The 22,726-nt window shown below is 40.0% G+C and overlaps 1 protein-coding gene across 1 annotated transcript; it reads right to left on the reverse strand.

The window, feature by feature from the left end:
- Positions 1–19,927: 19,927 nt before the first annotated feature.
- Positions 19,928–21,794, reverse strand: RPS29 (ribosomal protein S29). The gene is made up of 3 exons (XM_029239819.1): positions 21,630–21,794; positions 21,292–21,391; positions 19,928–20,029 (listed from the first exon to the last, which is right to left on the reverse strand). The coding sequence occupies exons 1-3, from the start codon at positions 21,689–21,691 to the stop codon at positions 20,021–20,023; spliced, it is 171 nt and encodes a 56-aa protein (XP_029095652.1). The 5' UTR covers positions 21,692–21,794; the 3' UTR covers positions 19,928–20,020.
- Between the last annotated feature and the right edge of the window lie 932 nt (positions 21,795–22,726).

The raw sequence follows: 22,726 nt of genomic DNA on the forward strand, positions 1-22,726 counted from the left end.
GCCACAACTACTCAGCCTATGCTCTAAAGCCTGTGAGCCACAACTACTAAGCCCACGTGCTGCAACTACTGAAGCCTAGGCTCCTAGAGCCCATGCTCCCCAACAAGAGAAGCCACTGCAATGAGAAGCCCGCATACCACAACAAAGAGGAGCCCCTGCTCGCCGCAACTAGAGAAAGGCCGCGCACAGCAAAGAAGACGCAACGCAGCCAATAAATAAATAAATATAAATAAATAAATTTTAAAAGATGAAATAAAAAATAAAATTCACTAACACACACACAAAGATTGACAAAAGGGCCTGATCCCTTGGCTTGACCCTCACTGGGGATCCACAGCCTTTTATACAGATATGGATAGAATGGCTTGGGGATTAAGAGGAAAAGTTTCTGGGACCCCTTGTAAGACTGAGACTTGTTGATGGGGTCCTAATGGAGGCTATGGTTAGAGGTATAAGAGTTCATGCAACTGAGGTGAAAGTTTATAAGAAAATTGGTGTGTTTGAATGGGCTTCATGTAAGGTGGTTGCATCTCTTTTGCCTGATTGTATTGCGGGAATAGACATTGTGTCTAGCTGGTATTGCCTGGTATTGTAAGACTGGGCATATAAATCCACCCTTCAGGCATTGTTAATTAAACATGCTAAAAGGAGCCAGTAGGGTCACCTGAACCCACAGAATGTGAGGTTGAAACTGGGGCCTGATATTCGGGGACTAATAGAAGCAATAATGGAAGGTTTTTGCCCCTAAGATGGATTGGTCTGGGGTTAATTTATGCACTCAGAAAGAGGCCCTTTGCCAAATTTTCATTTAGGAACTAGACTTACTATAACAATGCTTATGCTGTTTCCGAGAGTAAGTTATCTTTCATTAGAAGATGAAAGACTGAGTGCATTTTACATTTAATTCTTTATAGCTAAAAGCACAAACTTAACTGGTCTCACTGGTCAGGTTTCCTTAGAAGGTAGTTTTGTGTGACTAAGAATTGGCCAGAGTATTTTCAGGCTGGTATGATTTCGCTCTTTCTTTTAGAACTAAGTATTTTATCTTTAAATTGACATTTTTATTTATATATGCTAAAGTTGGAAAAACTAACCTATGTGTATGTAATGTTTATTTTTTACTTGAAAAAAGTCTGAAAGGATGAAGACCAAAGCCAATTTATTAGTGTTTTTGGCCACTAAAAAAAAAAAAAACAAAGAGGGCCTTTGTTGAACACCTTGTGCAGGCTTTTGAAAGACATGATAGATTAAAGTTCTAGAACATAGAAATCTTTTTATTTCCATTTAACTTGGAAATCTCCCTGATATAAAGAAGCAAATTAAAGAACATGTAGTTGGACAGATCAGCCTGTTTATACCATTTAGGTGGCAACCCTAAGGAATTAAAAACAGCTGTCCTTGTTTTACTAATCTAGTCTTTACTGGACCAGAGGTATGGCTCCTAAACCAATTCAAAGCTCACCAATCCTTTCTACCACTCCCAACCTTCCCTATTTATCTTAAGATGCTTGTAAGTACTGAAAAAAAAAATCTGCCCTTACAGGAACAAAAGTCCTGGGAGGAACTTGAATTTCTTTCCCCATGCCTTTGAATGTTCTACCTAGTCTTCTCCAGGAACTCTTACCTACACAATCCCTTTAAAATGCAAATTTCAGAAAGATAACTTATCGAAAGGAAAAACACAAAAGGGGAAAAAGTCATTTGGAACTTGGCTTGTCAAGGATACATCTCAAGTGTCTTCCCCACAAATAGTAATAAAAAGGGTGTTAGCTACCTGAACAGGTGACCTTGTTTTGTTCTATCTGCCAGAAACCCAATTTGAATCCAACCTCTTTTGTAACTGCTAGGTTTGGTGTTATCGGCGAAGTGTTAGAATGGGAGCTATGGTGTCTCTGTGTCTGTGTGTTTGTATGTGTCTATGTATTGTGTCTATATATTGTGTCCAACATATGTGTGTGTTGTGGATGTGTGGTATTGCTAAAATTAATTTGTAAAAGAGCTGTATCTAATTGGCTTAAAGAAAATTAAGCACTTATATAAATTCTCAGTAATATAATAGAAACTGACCCAAATGAATTTCAGATTCACTTGATCTGAGAAAAGGTATTAAACTAGTTTAAGTTTGTTGGCTTAATTAATACAGAGATGTCTTTAGAGTCATCAACATTAAGTGTAATACTTTTATTATACCTAAGTTTACTGGAAATCAAGTAAGTTCATGTTATCTCTGTTACAAAATTTTTCAGCAAGAAAAATAACTTTGTATGATGAAACTTTCATAAGTAAATAAATGTCAATGGGATAAGAGTTTTTAGGTGAACTCGTTAAGAGTAACTATGTTTTATGGTATGTCTACTTAAAATAGTTTCTCTCTTTTTGGTAACTTGAAACCTTAGACTTTTGCTAAGTTAAATGATGAAAATTTATTGAATGTTTAGATCATTTACAAATAAGATAAAATACTGAAACATTAATTGCTAAACAAGTTACCTACTTCTGACTTTTTATTAGAGAAAAGCTAAAGATATTTAGGTTTATTAAATACATGTCTTGTACCACATTAAAAAAAAATTATGCTATGAGGAAATGTATGTTTCTAGAAGTTATGTACCCATAAGTTTGACAACCAAAAAAAATACTGGTATAACAAAAAGTTCACAACTGGCTTCTTAGTTTTCACTAGAAATTAAGGTTTTTAAAGCTTAAGAATTCTAATTAACATATGTAACTAAAACTACTAAAATTAATAAGGAAAACATCTTTGTATGCAAGGAGATTTTTTTAAGGTACAAGAAATGGAAATGCATTTTGTTAAGGCAAAAGAAAGTAATTTTGTCCTAAAAAGAGGTTGGGGGTGAAGGGAGAGAGAGAGAGAGAGAACATGCATAGGACAAAATCTGAATGTAAAAAGGGAAGTTATAGAAGGTTTGTGGAAAAGCAACACTGAGAAGAATTTTGTGTGTGGTCAGGACTGGCTAGGATTAGAATGAGTTTAATTGGTTGGATGAATCCTAATATTAAAAGTAAGCTGGGGCTTCCCTGGTGGCACAGTGGTTGGGAGTCCGCCTGCCGATGCAGGGCACACGGGTTCGTGCCCCGGTCCGGGAAGATCCCACATGCCGCGGAGCGGCTGGGCCTGTGAGCCATGGCCGCTGAGCCTGCGCGTCCAGAACCTGTGCTCTGCAACGGGAGAGCCACAACAGTGAGAGGCCCGCGTGCTGCAAAAAAAAAAAAAAAAAGTAAGCTGGTGCAAAATTAGAATTTAGTTAAGAGGACAGAGTTTTCTTGAAATATTTATCTGCTTTTGATAACAGATTGTAAAGTTTCTTTCCCTTTTAAATCTGTTTTATCTTTCTGCATTTGCCTTGGAAATCTTAGTAACACTTTGGTTAAGAGAATAAGTATTGTTTCACAGTGACCTATGATATTTGGTATGTTAAATTACATGGAAAGCATTGTCAAATGAATGATGATAAACTTTCTCAGATTATACTGTATGGGTAAATGTTATTAATAAAATGTTCTAGAAATTATATGAAATTCCTAAAATTTAGATATGTCCTGGTATAATATGTCATAATTCTAGTTATTATCTTAAAATGCTGTATGTTGCAGAAACAACCAAATTTCGTTATCAACTGCATTCTAATCAGATCTTTAACCATGCCATTTTAAGACTTCATCATTTATAAACAGTTACTGTTTTACTCTGATGCTTTTGCAAAAATGTTTCATCTTCCAGAAGATTCATAGAACTTTTTGACAAATATAGGCTTCCGATAACCTTTAGGGCATACCACCCAACTGGGTAAAATATTACAGAACTTTAATGGAAAATCTGATGGCTTCATAAAACTGCTAACAAAAGTTCAAGATCAACAAGAATTAATTATATGGGACTGAATAAACTGATGAGGATGATTATAATTTTTATGACTTTTTGTTTGAAACATTGCTGATGTTTCCAGATTTAAGGAAAATTTTTTCTTCTCTCTTGAGCTAACTATAACTTAGAGCAATTTGGTAAAGCATACCCTTGTGAACAAATATGAAACAATTATCTTTTTTCTCCCTACCTGATCCCTCCAAAATTCTTATTTTCATGGGAATATAGTTATTCGCATAAGTTCAATCAGAATCTATTCTCCTTATAAGAGCATACAATTGGAAACATTAGCTATAAATACCAAGGCTTTGACTGGAATGTCATATTTGAGAGAGACATGTATCAACTAAAAAAATAAAATAAAAAAAGCATAACAAAAATTTGAGAATTATTTTTTATTCAAGGACATTACAAAGGACTATAGCCCAGGAAGGCAGCCCAGAGGCTTACCTCTGAGGAACAGTTCCAAAGAGGCAAGGGAGGAGCTAGGATATATAGGAGTTTACTTAACATCCCTTTGTTCTTTGTCTGCAGGGCAGTATAATTAAGACCTTAAACTTTGAGGTCAGACAGCCTAAATTCAAATCCCAACTCTACCTCTAAGCAATTGATCTAACTGTCTGAGCCTCAAATTTCCTTATGTGTAAAGTGGAAAAATAAGCTATTCCCTCTCAGAGATTTTGTGAGGAGTTAAAAGTTTTTGGCAGAGACAAATGGATACTAAACCCTCAACAAATGATCATATTATTATTATCATCTACATTTATTTTATATAAAACATATAATATCTTACAATAATAAATAGGGTAAGAATTGAACCTGAAGACATTGTGATCCAAGATACAAAAAAAAAAAGCTGTCATTACATTTGAGACCCACACTGCCCCTTATTCATAAGGTCTACTCCAAGGTCTAAGCATCACTTCTTATTGTTGCTATTCCCAAGAGCACTGAAACCTTAATGTCACCATAGAAAGAAAAAATTAAGAATACCAGAATTCCAGCTCCATTTCCCACCAAGAGACTGAATTCACAAGGACTACTGGCTCAGAGCTACTGGCTACCAGATCATCTCTGAAGGAACTATAAAGGGAAAAACATCAAAATACAGATAATGTTTTGAGAAACCCTTGGGGAGATAGAGGGATGCCTTGAAATGGGGGTGGGGAGGTGGGCAGAGACAGCTTATACAAAGGGAGAAAGTAGTCCCATTCAGCTGTAAGAAGGATAAATAGAGAAAGAGCTGTTGGAGTTTATAGAAGAAAGGAAAAAGAACTCTTCTACTCTCCTAGGTTCAATGGCAGGGACCTGCAATCAAACTGATAAAAGATGTATTAAGAAGAGGAAAAAAACAGGTTAATTATATACATACACCCAGGAGTTCATGAAGAAAAATGTGGCTCAAGGAAATGGCCAAAATTTGGGGGCTTATGTATTATCTTCAGCTGTTTTTGTTTTTGTTTGTTTGTTTTTTTGGCCACACCGCATGGCCTGTGGGATTTTAGTTCCCCAACCAGGGATCGAACCCAGGCCCTTGGCAATGAGAGTGTGGAGTCTTAACCATTGGATTGCCAGGGAATTCTGAAAATGTATTTTTTGACTTGGAGGAAAGTTGGGGGGTAAATTATAGGATGGTAATCAGGAAATGTGTATTAAGTCAGGGTTTTCTCATACTCTTTGATTGGAAGAATTAATATTGTTAAAATGGCCACTCTACCAAAAACAATCTACAGGTTTAATGTGATCCCTATCAAATTACCCATGACATTTTTCACAGAACTAGAACAAATAGTCCTAAAATTTATATGGAACAATAAAAGACCCAAAATTGCCAAATCCTGAGGAAAAAGAACAAAGCAGGAGGCATAACCCTCCCAGACTTCAGACAATACTACAAAGCTACAATAATCAAAACAGCATGGTACTGGCACAAAAACAGACACACAGCTCAATGGAACAGAATAGAGAGCCCAGAAATAAACCCACACACCTATGGTCAATTAATTTTCAACAAAGGAGGCAAGAATATACAATGGGAAAAAGACAGTCTTTTCAGCAAGTGGTGCTGGGAAAGTTGGAGAGCCACATGCAAATTAATGAAGTTAGTTAATGGCCCAGGAAGATCCCACATGCCGCAGAGCAACTAAAGCCTGTGTGCCATAACCACCAAGCCTGCACTCTAGAGCCCGCGAGCCACAACTACTGAGCCCACGTGCCACATCTACTGAAGCCTGTGTGCCTAGAGCCCCTGCTCCACAACAATAGAAGCCACCGCAATGGGAAGCCCGCACACTGCATCAAAGAGCAGCCCCTGCTCGCCACAACTAGAGAAAGCCGCGCACAGCAACAAAGAACCAAAGCAGCCAAAAATAAATTAATTAAATAAATAAATTTATAAAAATAAAGTAAAATATGACACCAATGAACTTATCTACAAAACAGCATGCACAAATATAAACTCAAAATGGGTTAAAGATTTAAATATAAGACATGACACCACAAAATTCCTAGAAGAGAACATAGGCAAAACATTCTCTGACATAAATTGTACCAATGTATTCTTAGGTCAGTCTCCCAAGGCAACAGAAATAAAAGCAAAAATAAACAAATCCCTAATCAAACTTGTAAGTTTTGCACAGCAAAGGAAACCATAAGCAAAATGAAAAGACAACCTATGGACTGGGAGAAAATATTTGCAAATGATACGACTGACAAGGGCTTAATTTCCAAAATATACAAACAGCCCATACAACCCAATCGAAAAATGGGCAGAAGACCTAAATAGACATTTCTCCACAAAAAAGACATACAGATGGCCAATAGGTACATGAAAAGATGCTCAACATCGCTAATTACCAGAGAAATGCAAATCAAAACTACAATGAGGTACCACCTCACACCAGTCAGAATGGCCATCATTAAAATGTCTACAAATAATAAATGTTGGGGAGGGTGTGGAGAAAAGGGAGCCCTCCTATACTGTTGGTGGGAATGTAAATTGGTGCAGCCACTATGAAAACACTATGGAGGTTCCTCAAAAAACTAAAAACAGAGTTGCTATATGATCCACCAATCCCACTCTTGGGCATATACCCAAAACTATAATTCAAAAAGATACATGCACCCCTATGTTCATAGCAGCACTATTTACAATAGCCAAGACATGGAAACAACCTAAATGTCCATTGACTGATGAATGGATAAAGAAGATATGGTACATATGTATATATATATATATATATATATATATATACACACATATATATATACCATATATATACACACACACATACATATATATACCATACTTATGGTATCCATATCATACACACACACACACACACACACACACACACACACACGAATACTACTCAGCCATAAAAAAGAATAAAATAATGCAGTTTGCAGCAACATGGATGGACCTAGAGATTATCATCCTAAGCGAAGTCAGAAAGAGAAAGACAAATACCATGTGATATCATTATATGTGGGATCTAAAATAAGACACAAATGAACCTATCTACAAAACAGAAGCAGACTCACAGACATAAAGAACAGACTTGTGGTTGCCAAGGGGAGGGGGGAGGGGGGGAGGGAAGGATTGGGAGTTTGGGATTAGCAGATACAAACTAGTATGTATCCGACGGATAGACAACAAGGTCCTATTGTATGGCACAGGGAACTATATTCAATATCCTGTGATGAACCATATGGAAAAGAATATGAAAAAGAATATATATATATGGCTGAATCACTTTGCTGTACAGAAGAAATTAACACAACATTGTAAAGCAGCTATACTTCAATAAAATTTTTTAAAATATAAAGTAGATTAAATTCCTGAAAACATAAAAAAATTTAAAAGTAAAGAGCTTCCCTGGTGGCACAGTGGTTAAGAATCCGCCTGTCAATGCAGGGGACACAGGTTCAAACCCCGGCCCGGGAAGATCCCACATGCCGCAGAGCAACTAAGCCCATGCGCCATAACTACCGAGCCCACGTGCCACATCTACTGAAGCCCGTGTGCCTAGAGCCCCTGCTCCGCAACAATAGAAGGCACCGCAATGGGAAGCCCGCACACTGCAACGAAGAGCAGCCCCAGCTCGCCACAACTAGAGAAAGCCGCGCACAGCAACAAAGAACCAAAGCAGCCAAAAATAAATAAATAAAATAAATTTATAAAAATAATAAAAAGTAAAATATGACACAAATGAACTTATCTACAAAACAGAAACAGATTCACAGACATAGAGAACAGGCTTGTGGTGGCCAAGGGGCGGTGGGGGAGAGGGGGGAAAGGATTGGGAGTTTGGGTTTAGCAGATGCAATTATATATAGAATGGATAAACAGCAAAGTCCTACTGTGTAGCACAGGGAACTATATTCAATATCCTGTAATAAACCATAATGGAAAAAAACCCCAAATACCAAGTGCTTTTCTTTTTATTTATTTATTTGGCTGCATCGGGTCTTAGTTGCGGCATGCAGGATCTTTGCTGCAGTGCGCAGGCTCTTCGTTGAGGCGCACAGCCTTCTCTCTAGTTGTGGCGCGCGGGCTCCAGAGTATGCGGTTTCAGTAGTTGCGGCGCATGGGCTTAGTTGCCCCGCTGTATGTGGGATCTTAGCTCCCCGGCCAGGGATTGAACCTGTGTCCCCTGCATTGGAAGGCAGATTCTTAACCACTGGACCACCATGCAAGTCTCAAAAAAACCAAGGGTTTTTAAGTAAGGTGTGTTATGCAGATTTAAGTCAATGCCTTGGCCATTGATTAAGAGTTGTTAAGAGTCTTCCTCCTCCTTCCTAGTATGAGAAAGGGAGACACCTTTACAAATAGAAATTTCCTCTGTCAGTGTAAATTTTCCTTACAAAAGGGAAACTTATGCTCTCTTTTCAGAGCTTCTCCTGTGTCTGCTGTTTCTCAAGATAATCAGCTCAAAATAATCCTTATGCCAAAGAAGCATATTCTGGTCCCTTTTGAGTTCTATTCTTGCTTCCACACCCACCTCCGTGGAAACCTAGAGACCAGGATGCAGGTATCCTCAGAGTTAGAATCAGGTGGCACAGAAGTCCCACATAAGGCAGGAGCTGAGAAAAATGGGTAGAGCCTCACCAGCTTTGGTGAGTCTGTATATGCATGTATATTACACCATACTACAATATGGTGGTGTGTTAGCCACTTAACTCTAGTATACAGGCTAAATGACAAGAATATCAAAAATAACTATAGCTACAATAAGTTGCTAATGAATACACAATAAAAATAAATTGTGAAACTAAAAACATAAAAGTGGGGAGAGTAAAAGGGTAGAGGTTTTATATGGGACTGTAGTTATCAGCTTAAGATAAGACTGTTACATCTATAAGATATTTTGTGTAAGCCTCGCAGTAACCACAAAGCAAAAACCTATAATAGATTCATGAAAGATAAAGAGAAGGGAGGGACTTCCTTGGTGGCACAGTGGTTAAGAATCCGCCTGCCAATGCAGAGGACACAGGTTCGATCCCTGGTCTGGGAAGATCCTACACGCCGCAGAGCAACTAACCCCATGCACCACAACTACTGAGCCTGCGCTCTAGAGCCTGCGAGTCACAACTACTGAGCCCATGTGCCACAGTAATGAGCCTATGTTCTAGAGCCCACAAGTCACAACTACTGAGCCCACACACTGCAACTACTGAAGCCCGTGCACTCTAGGGTACACATGCTGCAACTACTGAGCCTGCACACTGCAACTACTGAAGCCTGTGCACCTAGATCCCATGCTCCACAACAAGAGAAGCCACCGCAATAAGAAGCCAGTGCACCGCAACGAAGAGTAGCCCCCACTCACCGCAAATAGAGAAAGCCTGCACACAGCAACAAAGACCCAATGCAGCCCAAAAATATATATATATAAAGAGAAGGGAATCAAAGCCTACCACTATGGAAAATCATCAATTCACAAAGGAACACAGTAAGAGAGGATGAAAGAAACAAGGGAGATACAAAACAAGCAGAAAACAATTAAGATGGCATTAGTAAGTTCTTATCAATAAATAATGTAAATGAGTTAAATTCTCTTATCAAAAGGCACTGAGTGACTGGATGGAGCATAAAACAAGATGCAACTATATGTTGCCTACAGGTGACTCACTTCAGCTTTAAGGACACACAAAGGCTCAAAATGAAGAAATGGAAAAAGATATTCCATGCAAGTAGAAACTAAAATAGAACAGGGGTAGCTATACTTATATCACACAAAATTGACTTTAAGCCAAAAACAGTAACAAGAGACAGAGGTTTGGATTGTGGAGAGAGAGCTCTGTCAGTCCTCAGGTTCCCACAGGAGCTCTCCCTCCAGGCCGTGAAGATGAACCAGCACTCTCTATGCAGCTCTTCTTGTCTTTGTAAGCACCTGCCAGCAGCCAGTGGAATGAAACCAGAACCCCTTCTGAAACCCCACTGCCTGCCTCCTGCATAGAGCCTCCCTTCTGGGACACTACAGTTCCCTGAAAATCAAGTGCATCCTCAATACCAGCTCCAGGCTCTGTGAGACCTTAGAGTATGTATGGCAGCTGCAGAGTGAAGAACTACTTCTTAGAGAAGTGCTCCACCGTCTGCAGTGGAAAGGAACCAGGACCTGGGGCCTGAGAGAGCCTGGCACCTGTGCTTCTCTGAGATGCTGAAGTCCAAGGAAGCCCCACATAGGGATAGGCTATGGCTGCTTTCTGAAACAGCTCAGCCTCCTCCTCTGCTCTCTTTTCAACACTAGCTTCCTCAGAGGAACTCTGCCTCTGTCATTCTCCCCATGGACTTACTTGCTTTAGCTCTGCCTTATCCAGTAGACTCTAAGCATCATGACAGCAAGAACTGTGTACATTCATTTTTTTCATCAGTATATCCCTAGTACTTAGCACAGTTACTGGCACAAATGAGACAGTTCATAAATATTTGTGAAATGAATGAATGCATGAGCATATCTTCTCTTCACTGGACTACAGAGTTATAGATTTGAAGCCAGGACTCTCTAACCCTGGCACTCATCCTCACTGCATCCTCCACCCCACCATCACTAGGTTCTTTGGGGGAGGCAGCAGTGGAATTTTTGGCATCCAGTTCTGAGCATCAGTGGTGACAGGGGTTATTTTCACTAAAGAAGCTCCCCACCCCACAGTAACGTAAGACATTTTCTTGTCTGTAGGTTCAGACTCTCTGACCTTATATATAAATAAAATAATCTTTTAATTTAAAAAAGAGAAATACAAAGGTCATTATACAATGATAAAGGAGTCAATTCATCAATTATAACAATATTAAATATATACACACCCAACACTGGAGCATCTAAATATATTAAGCAAATACTAACAAATCTGAAAGGAGAAATAGACAATACAATAATAGTAAGGGACTTCAATACCCCACTTTCAACAATGGATAGATAATCCAGACAGAAAATCAACAAGGAAACATTAGACTTGAACCATACTGTAGACCAAATGGACCTAACGGATATATCCAGAACATTCCATTCAACAGCAACAGAACATACATTCTTCTCAAACACACAGAACAATGAAAATAGGATGCTGGTCTCCAGAAAAAGCATGACCTGTTCAGATGCACAAGGCACTCATTCCATAGTGCTTTGATATTGTGCTCCCTAGAGCAGCAGTGCTCACAGAGCCAAAACACTCTTCAGGCCCCTGGAGCCATGGCCATTCCAACTCTGGGTGACTCTTCGATGGACCAACAGAAGTGAGATGTGTGCTCCTAGTGTGTCCAGCCTCCTCTTGAGTCCTCAGATGCCTAGGACTTGTATCAAGTCCCCAGTCTTTAAGGCCCTGTACCATCCAAAACCATGCACAGTCAACTATCTGTGCACTTTTACACGTTAAATCATTGGATACTTGCAATACTTCTTTAAAGTAAATATAATCATTATGTTTATTTTCTAGATGAAGTTATTGTCTTCTAGAATGACCCACATTTCACTGACATTTTATTATGAAAACAACTGCCCCATTAGTGTGTTTAAATGTAAGAGTGGGAATCTTTCACTAGGACAGTAAGGATTATTTTGGGTGATTAGACAACAGTGTAAACCAGCTGTTCTCCTCATAAATATAAATCAAAGAAAGGGAAGTTGAACTTCCAAGACCAAGCAAGGAGAGATTTTGAGTTTGTTTTTTGTTTTTTTTGCGGTACGTGGGCCTCTCACTGTTGTGGCCTCTCCCACTGCGGAGCACAGGCTCCGGAGGCGCAGGCTCAGCCGCTCCACAGCATGTGGGATCTTCCCGGACCGGGGCACGAACCAGTGTCCCCTGCATCAGCAGGTGGACTCTCAACCACTGCGCCACCAGGGAAGCCCCTTGAGAATATTCTTGACAGGAGGTTGCCAAAGCTAGATAAGATGCTGATCTATCCTACTTTACAGGCTCTCAAGAAATGAGCCTCACAAACTGTACCTCCAAACTCCTCTATCTCTCCACCTCTCTCCATCTCTGCCTCTCTCTCTTCCTCACCTCCTAGGAGGGCTCAGCTTCAGTTTTGCCCAAAGGTGGAAGAATTATATGACCTAGTAGTTCCAGGTAGGCCCAGGGATTCTTCTCTTGGCTCAGGCATCCAAATGGTACAATTAGGCCTCAAAACCTAGCATCCTGTTCAATTATAACAAGGCAGAGGCTACGCACTTAAGGGCCAATTTCTATCAAGAAGTTTTACAGACATTGTCTCATTTTCCCACATAGCATTGCACTAAAAAAGGTAGGAAGTAAACAGTATCCTGCAGGTGGCCTGGGGACTCCCCAAGTGTGGCTAGCATCTGAAATGAGGGCAGCCTAGTTGTAGACTATGACTTTTAACTGGTGGGGTCTGTGCTAACTCCAGTAGTTAGTGCCAGAATTAAATTTCAGCACACCAGGTGGTAACAGAATACTCTCAAATTATTGTTTATTACTTTTATAAGCTTTTTTTCCACTGCTTAATTGGTATATTTTTGTATTTGTGAAAATTACTTGAGTATCTTGTGGGGCAATGGAACATACCATAAATATTTTCTAATAAAACTAATGAAAAAATTTTTTCATTTAACAGCTTTTAACCTAGTGAGAGGGTTTTCAGGAACAAATTTAAGTCATTAAAAAGGGATAAGGTTATTTAGAAAATCTATAATGAAGGACCCAAATGATTTGCTCCCTTGGTAATAAAGAAGCTAGGATACTCAGGAATCAGATAATAAAGATTCCTGTCCAAGGAGAAAACTTTAAAGGAAATTGTGTTTAAGGAGATTACCTACCCAAAAAGTTCCAAATAAGAATTCGTTTTCACAAACCCTTTCCTTTCATGATTGACTGAATACATCATCTGTGCTAGATGTCCCCAGTTAATCTTTGTGAATGGTAATAGAAGTTAATTAGCATCAAAGGAAAAACAGATGCACATGTTATCAAAAATGGGATTTGTGGTTTGTGAAAAGAGAACGCAAAGTAAACCAGGCTCAGTCTATGAAATTCAACTAATTAGATTGCCAAGAAACAGGTTCCATTTCTTCTTATTTTATGCTTTTATTGATTTGCCTGTGCTGCCATGAATGATATCACTCTGTCAACTAGTCCTTTATTATGTAATCTTTTTATTATTTAGGAAATAAAACAAAACCTCCTTTAGCATTAACATATTGGGATATTATTCTTTATGGGCAACTGTTAACAGTTTTAGTAACCTACATATCTTTGGTTCCCTGGATAAAGGCTTATTGATTTTTCTAGCTCCTGCTATTAATTCTTGATGTTTGGCAGTGGAGGCTCAGCTAGTCTACACAGGGGAGCTGTTTACACAATCAGCATAATTATTATTGGGTTGTATAATGTGCATGAGGCTACTGGTACTTAACACCCTTTACAACTTTATTAAGCAAAGCTGTTTTTTCCTTTCATTGCTGCAACATCTAAAACTATAAACATACCTACAATGATCCTATTCTGAAACCTGGATTATACACAGCAAGAAGTTACAAAGCAGCTTCTGAACATGTACCTGTCCTAAAATGTGTTCAAAGGGACCACTGATATCCTGCATTACTGGCCTTGGAACCACTGTCATATATAAGCAGAAAGAAGGCATGATTTTTCTCTTAACACTAGCTTCTCTCCCCCACTCTCCAGGTACCTCTTCACTCTCCTCCCTTTCGTTAGGACCTTAGCAACTCTAGTCACAGTCCCTGTCAATAGAAACTCACTCCTCCCTTTCCTTTTGTTAACACTGTTATTATGTTCTAGGGTTAACTGAATTAGTAAAGGTTTTACAGTAATACAGCTGAGTGGCAGTCTGAGCAACAAAGTGAGCTGACCAAGGACATCAAAGCACTGGTGAGGAGTCACTCAGAAAAGCTCAAAAAAGGTCAACATCATCATCCCTTAGATTCCAGTTGAATCTCCTGGCTGAGCACCTAAGGGGGTATTTAAATTCTGCAAAATAGTTCAAGACAGTGCTTCAGGCTAGTCTTTACCATTGAAACAGAACTGGAAGACTTTACAACTAATTTGTTATCTTTGCTATTGTTACTCCTCTTGCCTGCTAAGTTTGTCCTTTTGTTCTCCTGAGATCATTATTACTGAAACCTGTTCAAGGACAAGCACTGTGGCCAGGCTTCGATCACAAAATGGTTTAAGCCAAAAATGGCTTCTCTTATGTCAAGAAAGCCATGATTGGTTCTCTTTCTCTGGGGATCCCCCTACCCTACCTGCTTACAAAATGAGTCCAGGAAAGTGACCAATGGCAGACATCCCAAGGTGAAGGGAATGTTGGTCATTTTCACCAAGAGCATAGCTTCTTGAAATGCATCCTTTGAACTCTTAGGATGGGGGTTCAGTTGAGGACCACGGCAGCCATTTCCAGAGCCAGAGATGTTTTAGTCCTTGCCCCAAGACCAGTGGTTCTGAAACAATTCAGGCAGGTAGGGATCTCTTCGTAAACAAATAAAAAGGTGTTTAGGGGATAAGGGGACTAATAGGAACAATGTGGGGGCTTAGGGGGGTGAAGGGAAATGGGGGCATTGTGGTTCTATAGGTCTTCAGTTCATCTGTCAGGGAATCCAGCATTTGTTTATAGGACTCAGAAGGTCAAGTCTGGAATCAGCTCAAGGGGGTGGTCACCATGACATACATAATAGGCTGAATTTAACTTGTTTGAATTATTTTCTCATTAACCAAATGACTTTAAATTTAAATTATATGATAATTAGCCCATCTAGATTAAACTTTTCACTTCCAATCTCAATTCCTTTAAAGTTCTTGTAGACAGAGGACACCTGGAACTAGCACAGCCAATAGTCTAATCTAGTCTAGTCTTTGGCCCCTATATAGCTTTGATTGCTACATACATATATACTCAGCAATATCAAAAAACTGAGCCTTTAATTTTCTAGATTAACCCTTGAGAAACATCTAGCAGCTCAGCCTTATCTTCCTTTTTTTCCCTTTTTCAATTTTTGTGGATATTGAGGAAATTCAAACACCTTGTTTTACCCTTCTTAGTCACACCACTAGTAGGTGTGACTACCTCCTACCTTTTGCTCTGCCTACCCCAAAGCCCAATTCTCTAAGGCACCAATCATTAAAGATAGTTTTCAACAAGAACTATGTCTCAGACAGAGCAGGTTGATTTAAAATTGTCAGGGGCATTAGCCATGTAGATAGCTGTTGAAGGCCAGGGTCTCTGGTCTTTCTGAAATGGTAAAAGAGGGCTCATAAAAAGTGAAGAAGCACTGATGCCCAAACAAATTAAAGACACTACCAAATCTATTCATTCATTCATTATATTTTTACCATGTGCCTGCCTTATGAAACATGCTATGCCAGGCACTGTCAGGATCTAGATGGAGTGGAATTCAGAGAACACCAGAGACGGCTCTTAAATCAGGTCCTATAAGGAATAGTTGAAATAATCAGTAATGGTTAGCCTGAAATAAGAAGATTCCAGAAGAACATGAGAGTCCTCATGCCTAAATAATTAACCTTTTTTCTTGCAGTAAAGAGATTAGACTTGTTTTGTATAGGACCACATAGAATTAATATCAATGGATAGAAATCAGTGGAAGGAAATAGCAAGAAGAACTTGCTATCAGAGCAATCTAAAAATAGAATGAGCTGTATGGGGAAGAGCAGAAACCTAATTAGCAAAGTTGGTACCTGGGGCACTATACACTGCATCACTGGATAGCCCACCCCTAAACAAATCTTAATCTGACTGCTTCAAAGCAAATCACCTGTAATTCTATTACCCAAAGGCAATCACTGATGACATACTGGCATGTTTCCTCGTTTTTTCTGTGCACTTTAACATAGCGAAATTGTACCATATATACAATTTCCCATTTTTATTGAAAATTATTTCTCTGGGCTATTTTGTAGACTACAAATATTTACCAAAGCTTTCTCTAATTGTTGTACATTTAGAATTTAATGGTAGGAGCAGGAGTTCTCAAGACGTCCTAACTGGTGGCTTGAATCTCACTTACTGTGCTTTCTTTGAAAAGTTATTCTTTGTGTCTCAGCTGCCTCATCTGTAAATGGGGATTATACCTCACAGAGTTGTCGTATTAAAGGAGCTAATTCAAGTAAAACAATATAACAGGGAAGAGCCAAATCTGACATGTTGGATCTATTTCTTTCACTTTAACCTTCGCTTTCCTTTGCTTTTGTTCACTAAAAGGATACTGTCTATACACAGTGGCCTGCCTTGGGGAACACTGCCCTCTGCCTGAATGTTAAAGCCAAAGTGCCTTTGTTCAGGGAAACATCCTGACCCTGTCCACCTGTGATGGCTGCAAGAAAGAAGAAATGAACACATCCTCTCCCCGGGGTTGGCCATTCCAGGGGACATTTGCAAATCTTATGGCCTTTTTACTTTACTTCCTCATCTCCTCCCCTCTCTGTTCTATAAAAAGAAACTGGCATCCAAATCCAAAAAAACTATAAGACGGTTTTTTGGAGACATTAGTCTGCCATCTTCTCAGTCTGCCGGCTTTCCGAAGAAAGTTATATTCCTTGCCTCAGCACTTGTCTCCCGATTTACTGGCCTGTCGTGCAGCAAGCAGAGCGAGCTTGGACTCGGTAATAGCACTAAGAAAGTGCCTGACATACAGCATTCACCCAAAAATTTTACCAATTATAGGTAAGACAAAAAGTCTGTAGAGAAAAATTGTGGAAGACTTCAAAATGGACCAAAAGGTTACTGGCTACTTTTCATGAAACTTAAAGCTCTGTCTAGTAGAATCTTGGGATGAGGAAACCTGAGCCTTTTGTTTGAGCTATTTTACAACTCTTCAAGTTATACATAAATGATACTTGTCCATGGACACGCAAATTCTGTCTGGTGGATAACTTGACTTCCCTCCCCTGTTGAAAATGCCAGTTTTACATTTATTTATAAATTCATTTCAATATCCTTGATTCACCTATTGAGTGTGATGCTTTGAATTCTCCCTTGAACTGGTAGAAAAATCTTACCGGTTTCATCGAGTTAAATAAAATCTCAACAGGTCTTTTAACAGGTCCCATTCAGCCCTAATTCAGTAAGTCAACCTAAGACTATATACTCTATGCTTCAAAGGTTGTTTAAACCTCTCTTATAAAATCTATCATATTTTGCCATCAACATTATTGAGCTTGGGCTTCCCTGGTGGTGCAGTGGTTAAGAATCCACCTGCCAATGCAGGGGTCCAAGCCCTGGTCCTGGAAGATCCTACATGCCGATCAACTAAGCCCATGCGCCACTACTGAACCTGTGCTCTAGAGCCCGTGAGCCACAACTACTGAAGCCCACACGCCTAGAGCCCGTGCTCTGCAACGAGAAGCCACCGCGAAGAGAAGCCCATGCACTGCAACGAAGAGCAGCCCCCGCGCACCGCAGCCAGAGAAAGCCCATGCGCAGCAATGAAGACCCAACGCAGCCAAAAATAAAATAAATTTATAAAAAACAAAACATTATAGAGTTTTACTAGGGAATTTAATTCAACTCTTCAACAATTCAGGACCTACTATTAATATACAAGGTATCATGCTACACGCTGTGGTAAATATGAAAATAGTAGTGCTTGCCATCATGTAATTAATTATCTTTGGGGACAAGAGGTACAGTCTTCCAACCTTACAGTGTGTTGTGGGTATTAAGAACGTCTGGCACATACATTTTAAAATAGAATCTTTAGCAGTTAAGTTATTCAACCACTAATAGGGAAGACCAGCTGTGCACACCAGCCTTCTTACCCACTACCACCACACACACACACACACACACACACACACGCGCGCGCGCGCACACACACACACGCACGCGCGCACACACACACACGCACGCGCGCGCGCACACACAGCAGGGACTGGCTAGGGAATGTTCCCTTCCACACATTCCCTCAACCAATGCGTAATTCTTACAGGTGCATTTACCCAGGACTATCCCATTAGAGCGGTGTCCACTTCTCCCCCAAAACTCTCAAACACATACCAGACCTCATTTTCCTAAACCATTATGAATAAGCCTCTCTTTTTCACCTAAATACTTTTACAACTGCTCAGCTGGCACTGCTTCTCACCCACGCACTCTAACTACATCAGAAAACTCCCACATCCTCAATCTCCTCTACGAAAATTCTATCCACCTCCTCTTCCTGTTTAAAACCTAGCTGTTCCCTAAAGACACTTCCCCAGCAACACTATGTTAAAAAAACAAAAAAAACAGAAACTTCATGGGAGGTCCACCATAGAATTATCATGTACTCCTGGGATTCAGGGTCAGTAGAGGTGAATTTACCATGAAGCTCTTGAGACCTAAGCTTCAGTGTCCCTAGCTTTCATGAACTCCCTTTAAGGTTCTTAAACTAGCAATGTGTTGCAGTTTTTGAAAATTTCACAGCTAATTTAACCAGTCAGTTAAGATGCTTTTTTTTCCACTCCAGCTTCCATTGGCACACTTTCTCTCCTGTTGGATGGCATTGTACCAACCAATTTTAAGAGGCAGTTACAGTTGATCACATCCTGCTTGGCTTCTAGTATGCCACTTTTTGGTTCTCCTTCTGTCTACTTTGTTGAATCCTCATCTTCCCACCTGTCCCTGGAATAACCCAGAACAGTCTTCTCCATGTATTATTCAATCCTTAGACTTTAGGGCTTAGATCTCATCCAGTCACAAGGATGAGATCCACAAATAGCATCTATTATTCATACTAAGGACAAGCAGTTGCATCTCCAGTCCCAAGCTCCTGTCAACTCCAGATAAATGCCTACTTCACAGCTCCACGTGAATGTCTAATAAGCATTTTGAATTTAATATGCTATAAGCTGAACTTTTTCTTCCCTAAAACAACTTCTCAGTCCTAGCTCAATAGTAACTCTACCCTTCCAGTTGCTTAGGCCGAAACCCTTGGAGTCATCCTTTGCTCTCCCACAACTAATCCATCAGCAAATCCAGTCTTTTTCCTCTTCAAGAAGTCACTGTGACTACCTCAACTACTCTTATCCTAGCCCAAGCCAAGATCATTTGCCTAAAATATTCCAATAGACTCGTTTCCCTGTCTCTACCCCTGCCCCACTAAAGATCTACTTTTGCTCACAAGACCCATTTTACTTTTAATCACTCCCCACCCCACCCCTTCCACATACAAATAATTGAGAAATTTACAAGTTTTGCTAATTATACCAAAAGCTACGACTGCCACCAAGTAAATGCTCAGAGCAGGTTTTAGTGCTAGCCTTCTTTCTCAAAATCAATTTTCTGTAGTTTTACTTTCACTGCCCAGCTCACTGTAGCCAGTCAACTACTCAAAAGACAATTTGTCTCAGGTTATATGCTGGATGCTCCTATATATAGTGGGCACTTCATGGAACAAAAGATGTTAAGTATAAAAATAAAACTGGGATTTACCAGAGTCCAGCAAGAATACTTTTATATAACTGAAGGAAAATGAGACACATATTGTGAAGATGAATCCATTGAAGATAATTTTTAAAAGATTTCTATGAACAATCGGCTATTACATTCACATGAAAAACATTCATAACTGAAGTTTTAAACTTTTTATTTTATATACAAAGACTTAGTATTGTTTCTGAGGAAGGTAGATATGCGTGATGACCCATTCAAGAAGTTCACACTTAGTCCAACTGCAAAAAAAAAAAAGGCAGATAGGAAATGAATTAATGCATAATGCTTTAAATATCCATTTCATTCTCAGGAAAAAAAATGGCTCATTATAGAATGAGGTTTAAACTGGAAATCTGACCACCCCAACTAGTTATGGCGATCTAAAGAACTTAAATATTTACTGAACACCTACTACAAACTGCTCCAAAAATCTCAACAATTATATTTTAGACAGTGAATTTTAATACTGGTATACCCAATTCTACCATCAAAGACATTTCCCGCTAGAAAAACACTACTACATAAAATGATCTTTACCAAAAGCTCAGGATGGTCATTAAGTAGGCAGCAAATTCTACCACTATTCTAAAGGAGCCGTTCATAAATTAACTCATTTAATCTTAACCTCTGAAAAATGGGACACAAAATTACCGGGCTTGGGGCCATTCTCTGATCTACTACCTCCAACTAAGTTATCTGAACTTCCACAAAGTAATACTAAACATACTCTTAAGTATTTGGTCAAAGCCAAAAGTTTAAGATACTTTGTTCCTGTCACAGAAATCTCACATTAAACAACTTATATCCACTGTAACACTAAAACATAAGGACACCTAATTTTAAAAAATACGTTCTACTCGATATTTTTGAGCTCTAATTATGAATAAAAAAGTAGTGACTGTTATTTTGTATCTCAAAGGGCCAATAAGGAATTAGTTTTCACTTCTAGCATTTAAGCCATTTTTAGGAGCCAAGAAAGCTTCATATATACATTAATTTCTACAACAACCCTGACATTTATTTTTCACAGGCAAATACTTAGCTTTGAGTGACTTGACCAAAGTCACACGACTAGGATTCAGATCTCTGAATCCTAAAAAGGTCTACCTGGCCCCAAACCTCAAGCTCATTCCACTGCACGGCCCTATCCAACATTTCAGGACAGCGGACAACGTATGTATTCTGCTAAAATTAGCTAAATACGATTAGACATTTAGAATTTAATTGTTCCTGAAAAGTAATTTTATGCAACATTATACATAGCACCTAAAACTGTCACAAGTGGGTAAAAAAGAATGAGAAAGTCTACTTTTAAGGCCTTCACCCCCACCTCCATTCTATTAACGTGACTACCAAAACTCTCTCAACAGTGTCATACGCTACCAAGGAAGGGCCCTGCTAGCTACAAGAGGAAAGCGGCGTTGGTCAAATGCCCACACCACGAACTACCCGCTCGTCGGCCCCTCACGGACACAGGAGAGCACGGCGTCGGCGGCCGTACCTTAATGAAGCCGATGTCCTTCGCGTACTGGCGGAAACACTGGCGGCACATATTGAGGCCGTATTTCCGGATCAGACCGTGCCGGTTTGAGCAGACGCGGCTGCAAGGAAAGAGATGGCGTTACCCCAAGTCGCAGAAAGCAAAGTATTCGGCACCCGGGAGGCCACCACCCACAATGCCTGCCTGTCTCCACGGACCCATCACAGGCCTGTAATGGCGGCAGACACAGCTACGATTCCGTCTCCCCATGCCGCGCCGCCCGCGGGCTCCTCCACAGTACATTTCAAGCAGCGTCGCGCCCCAGAGCAACCCTTCCCTGAAGCGACATTGTTTCTCACCAAGAACGAGAACCCTGGCCGAATTTTCTCGGATGGCTCCAGTAAAGCTGCTGGTGCCCCATGTTGCTTCCTTGGCTGCAACAAGGTAAAAGGAAAGACGGAACGCACGCAGGCGCTCTTCAAAACTTTCAGACACAGCTTACCCAGAAGGCAGTGCTGACAAAGGACGCGTGCGCAGTGTGGCTACGCTGTTTTCGCTGGTGTGAAGAGGAAGCTTGGAAATAATCTAGGCGGGCACAGCTGATGACGTCACCACACCTCAGCCTCTAGTTTTCTCTTGCGCTAGCTCCAACCGCCGGGCGTGGTGGCGCGCGCCTGTAGTCCCAGCTACTCGGGAGGCTGAGGCAGGAGGATCGCTTGAGCCCAGGAGTTCTGGGCTGTAGTGCGCTATGCCGATCGGGTGTCCGCACTAAGTTCGGCATCAATATGGTGACCTCCCGGGAGCGGGGGACCACCAGGTTGCCTAAGGAGGGGTGAACCGGCCCAGGTCGGAAACGGAGCAGGTCAAAACTCCCGTGCTGATCAGTAGTGGGATCGCGCCTGTGAATAGCCACTGCACTCCAGCCTGGGCAACATAGCGAGACCCCGTCTCTTTTGAACCCCCAGAAATGAGTTTTGAACCCTCTAGAAATAAATGATGTCACTATCATACCGTCTCTTCATCATCGTCTGAACCTTTTACATTGTTTTAATTAAAATTTTACACTTGGAAAAAGGATTTTTGCCTTAACTCAGTACTGACACCTACTGGGGTAAACTTATAAAATAACTTAAAATCAACTGTAATAACTAGGAGTCAACGGTAGGAGTTCCCGTTTTGTGAGACAAAATACGTTTTCAAACTTTTTTAAATTAACACACTGCTCCTAGAAATACACCTACACCATTCCAGAAGAATGACACGACTTAGTGTGTTTAATTTAATATTTAAATGTAGTTAGTTAAGTTTAAAGTAAGAAGCAAGTAAATGCCCAATATATGTTGCTTTGACCAGATGATCTGGTAATAAAATAACTAGTGAAAACCAAATGCCATCTAATAATCTGAAAAATGTCCCTAAAATCCACATGGTTATTTATAATGTCTTTAGATAAACC

Source organism: Monodon monoceros, unplaced genomic scaffold (assembly GCF_005190385.1).
Source record: "Monodon monoceros isolate NGI ecotype Baffin Bay Population unplaced genomic scaffold, NGI_Narwhal_1 Super_Scaffold_21, whole genome shotgun sequence".
Classification (NCBI taxonomy): domain Eukaryota; kingdom Metazoa; phylum Chordata; class Mammalia; order Artiodactyla; family Monodontidae; genus Monodon; species Monodon monoceros.

Coding starts and splice junctions, on each gene's coding strand:
- RPS29 (XM_029239819.1), bottom strand. CDS start 21,691: ATGGGGCACCAGCAGCTTTACTGGAGCCATCCGAGAAAATTCGGCCAG. Junction 21,392..21,629: donor GGCCAGGGTTCTCGTTCTTG/GTGAGAAACAAT, acceptor CTTTCCTTGCAG/CCGCGTCTGCTCAAACCGGC.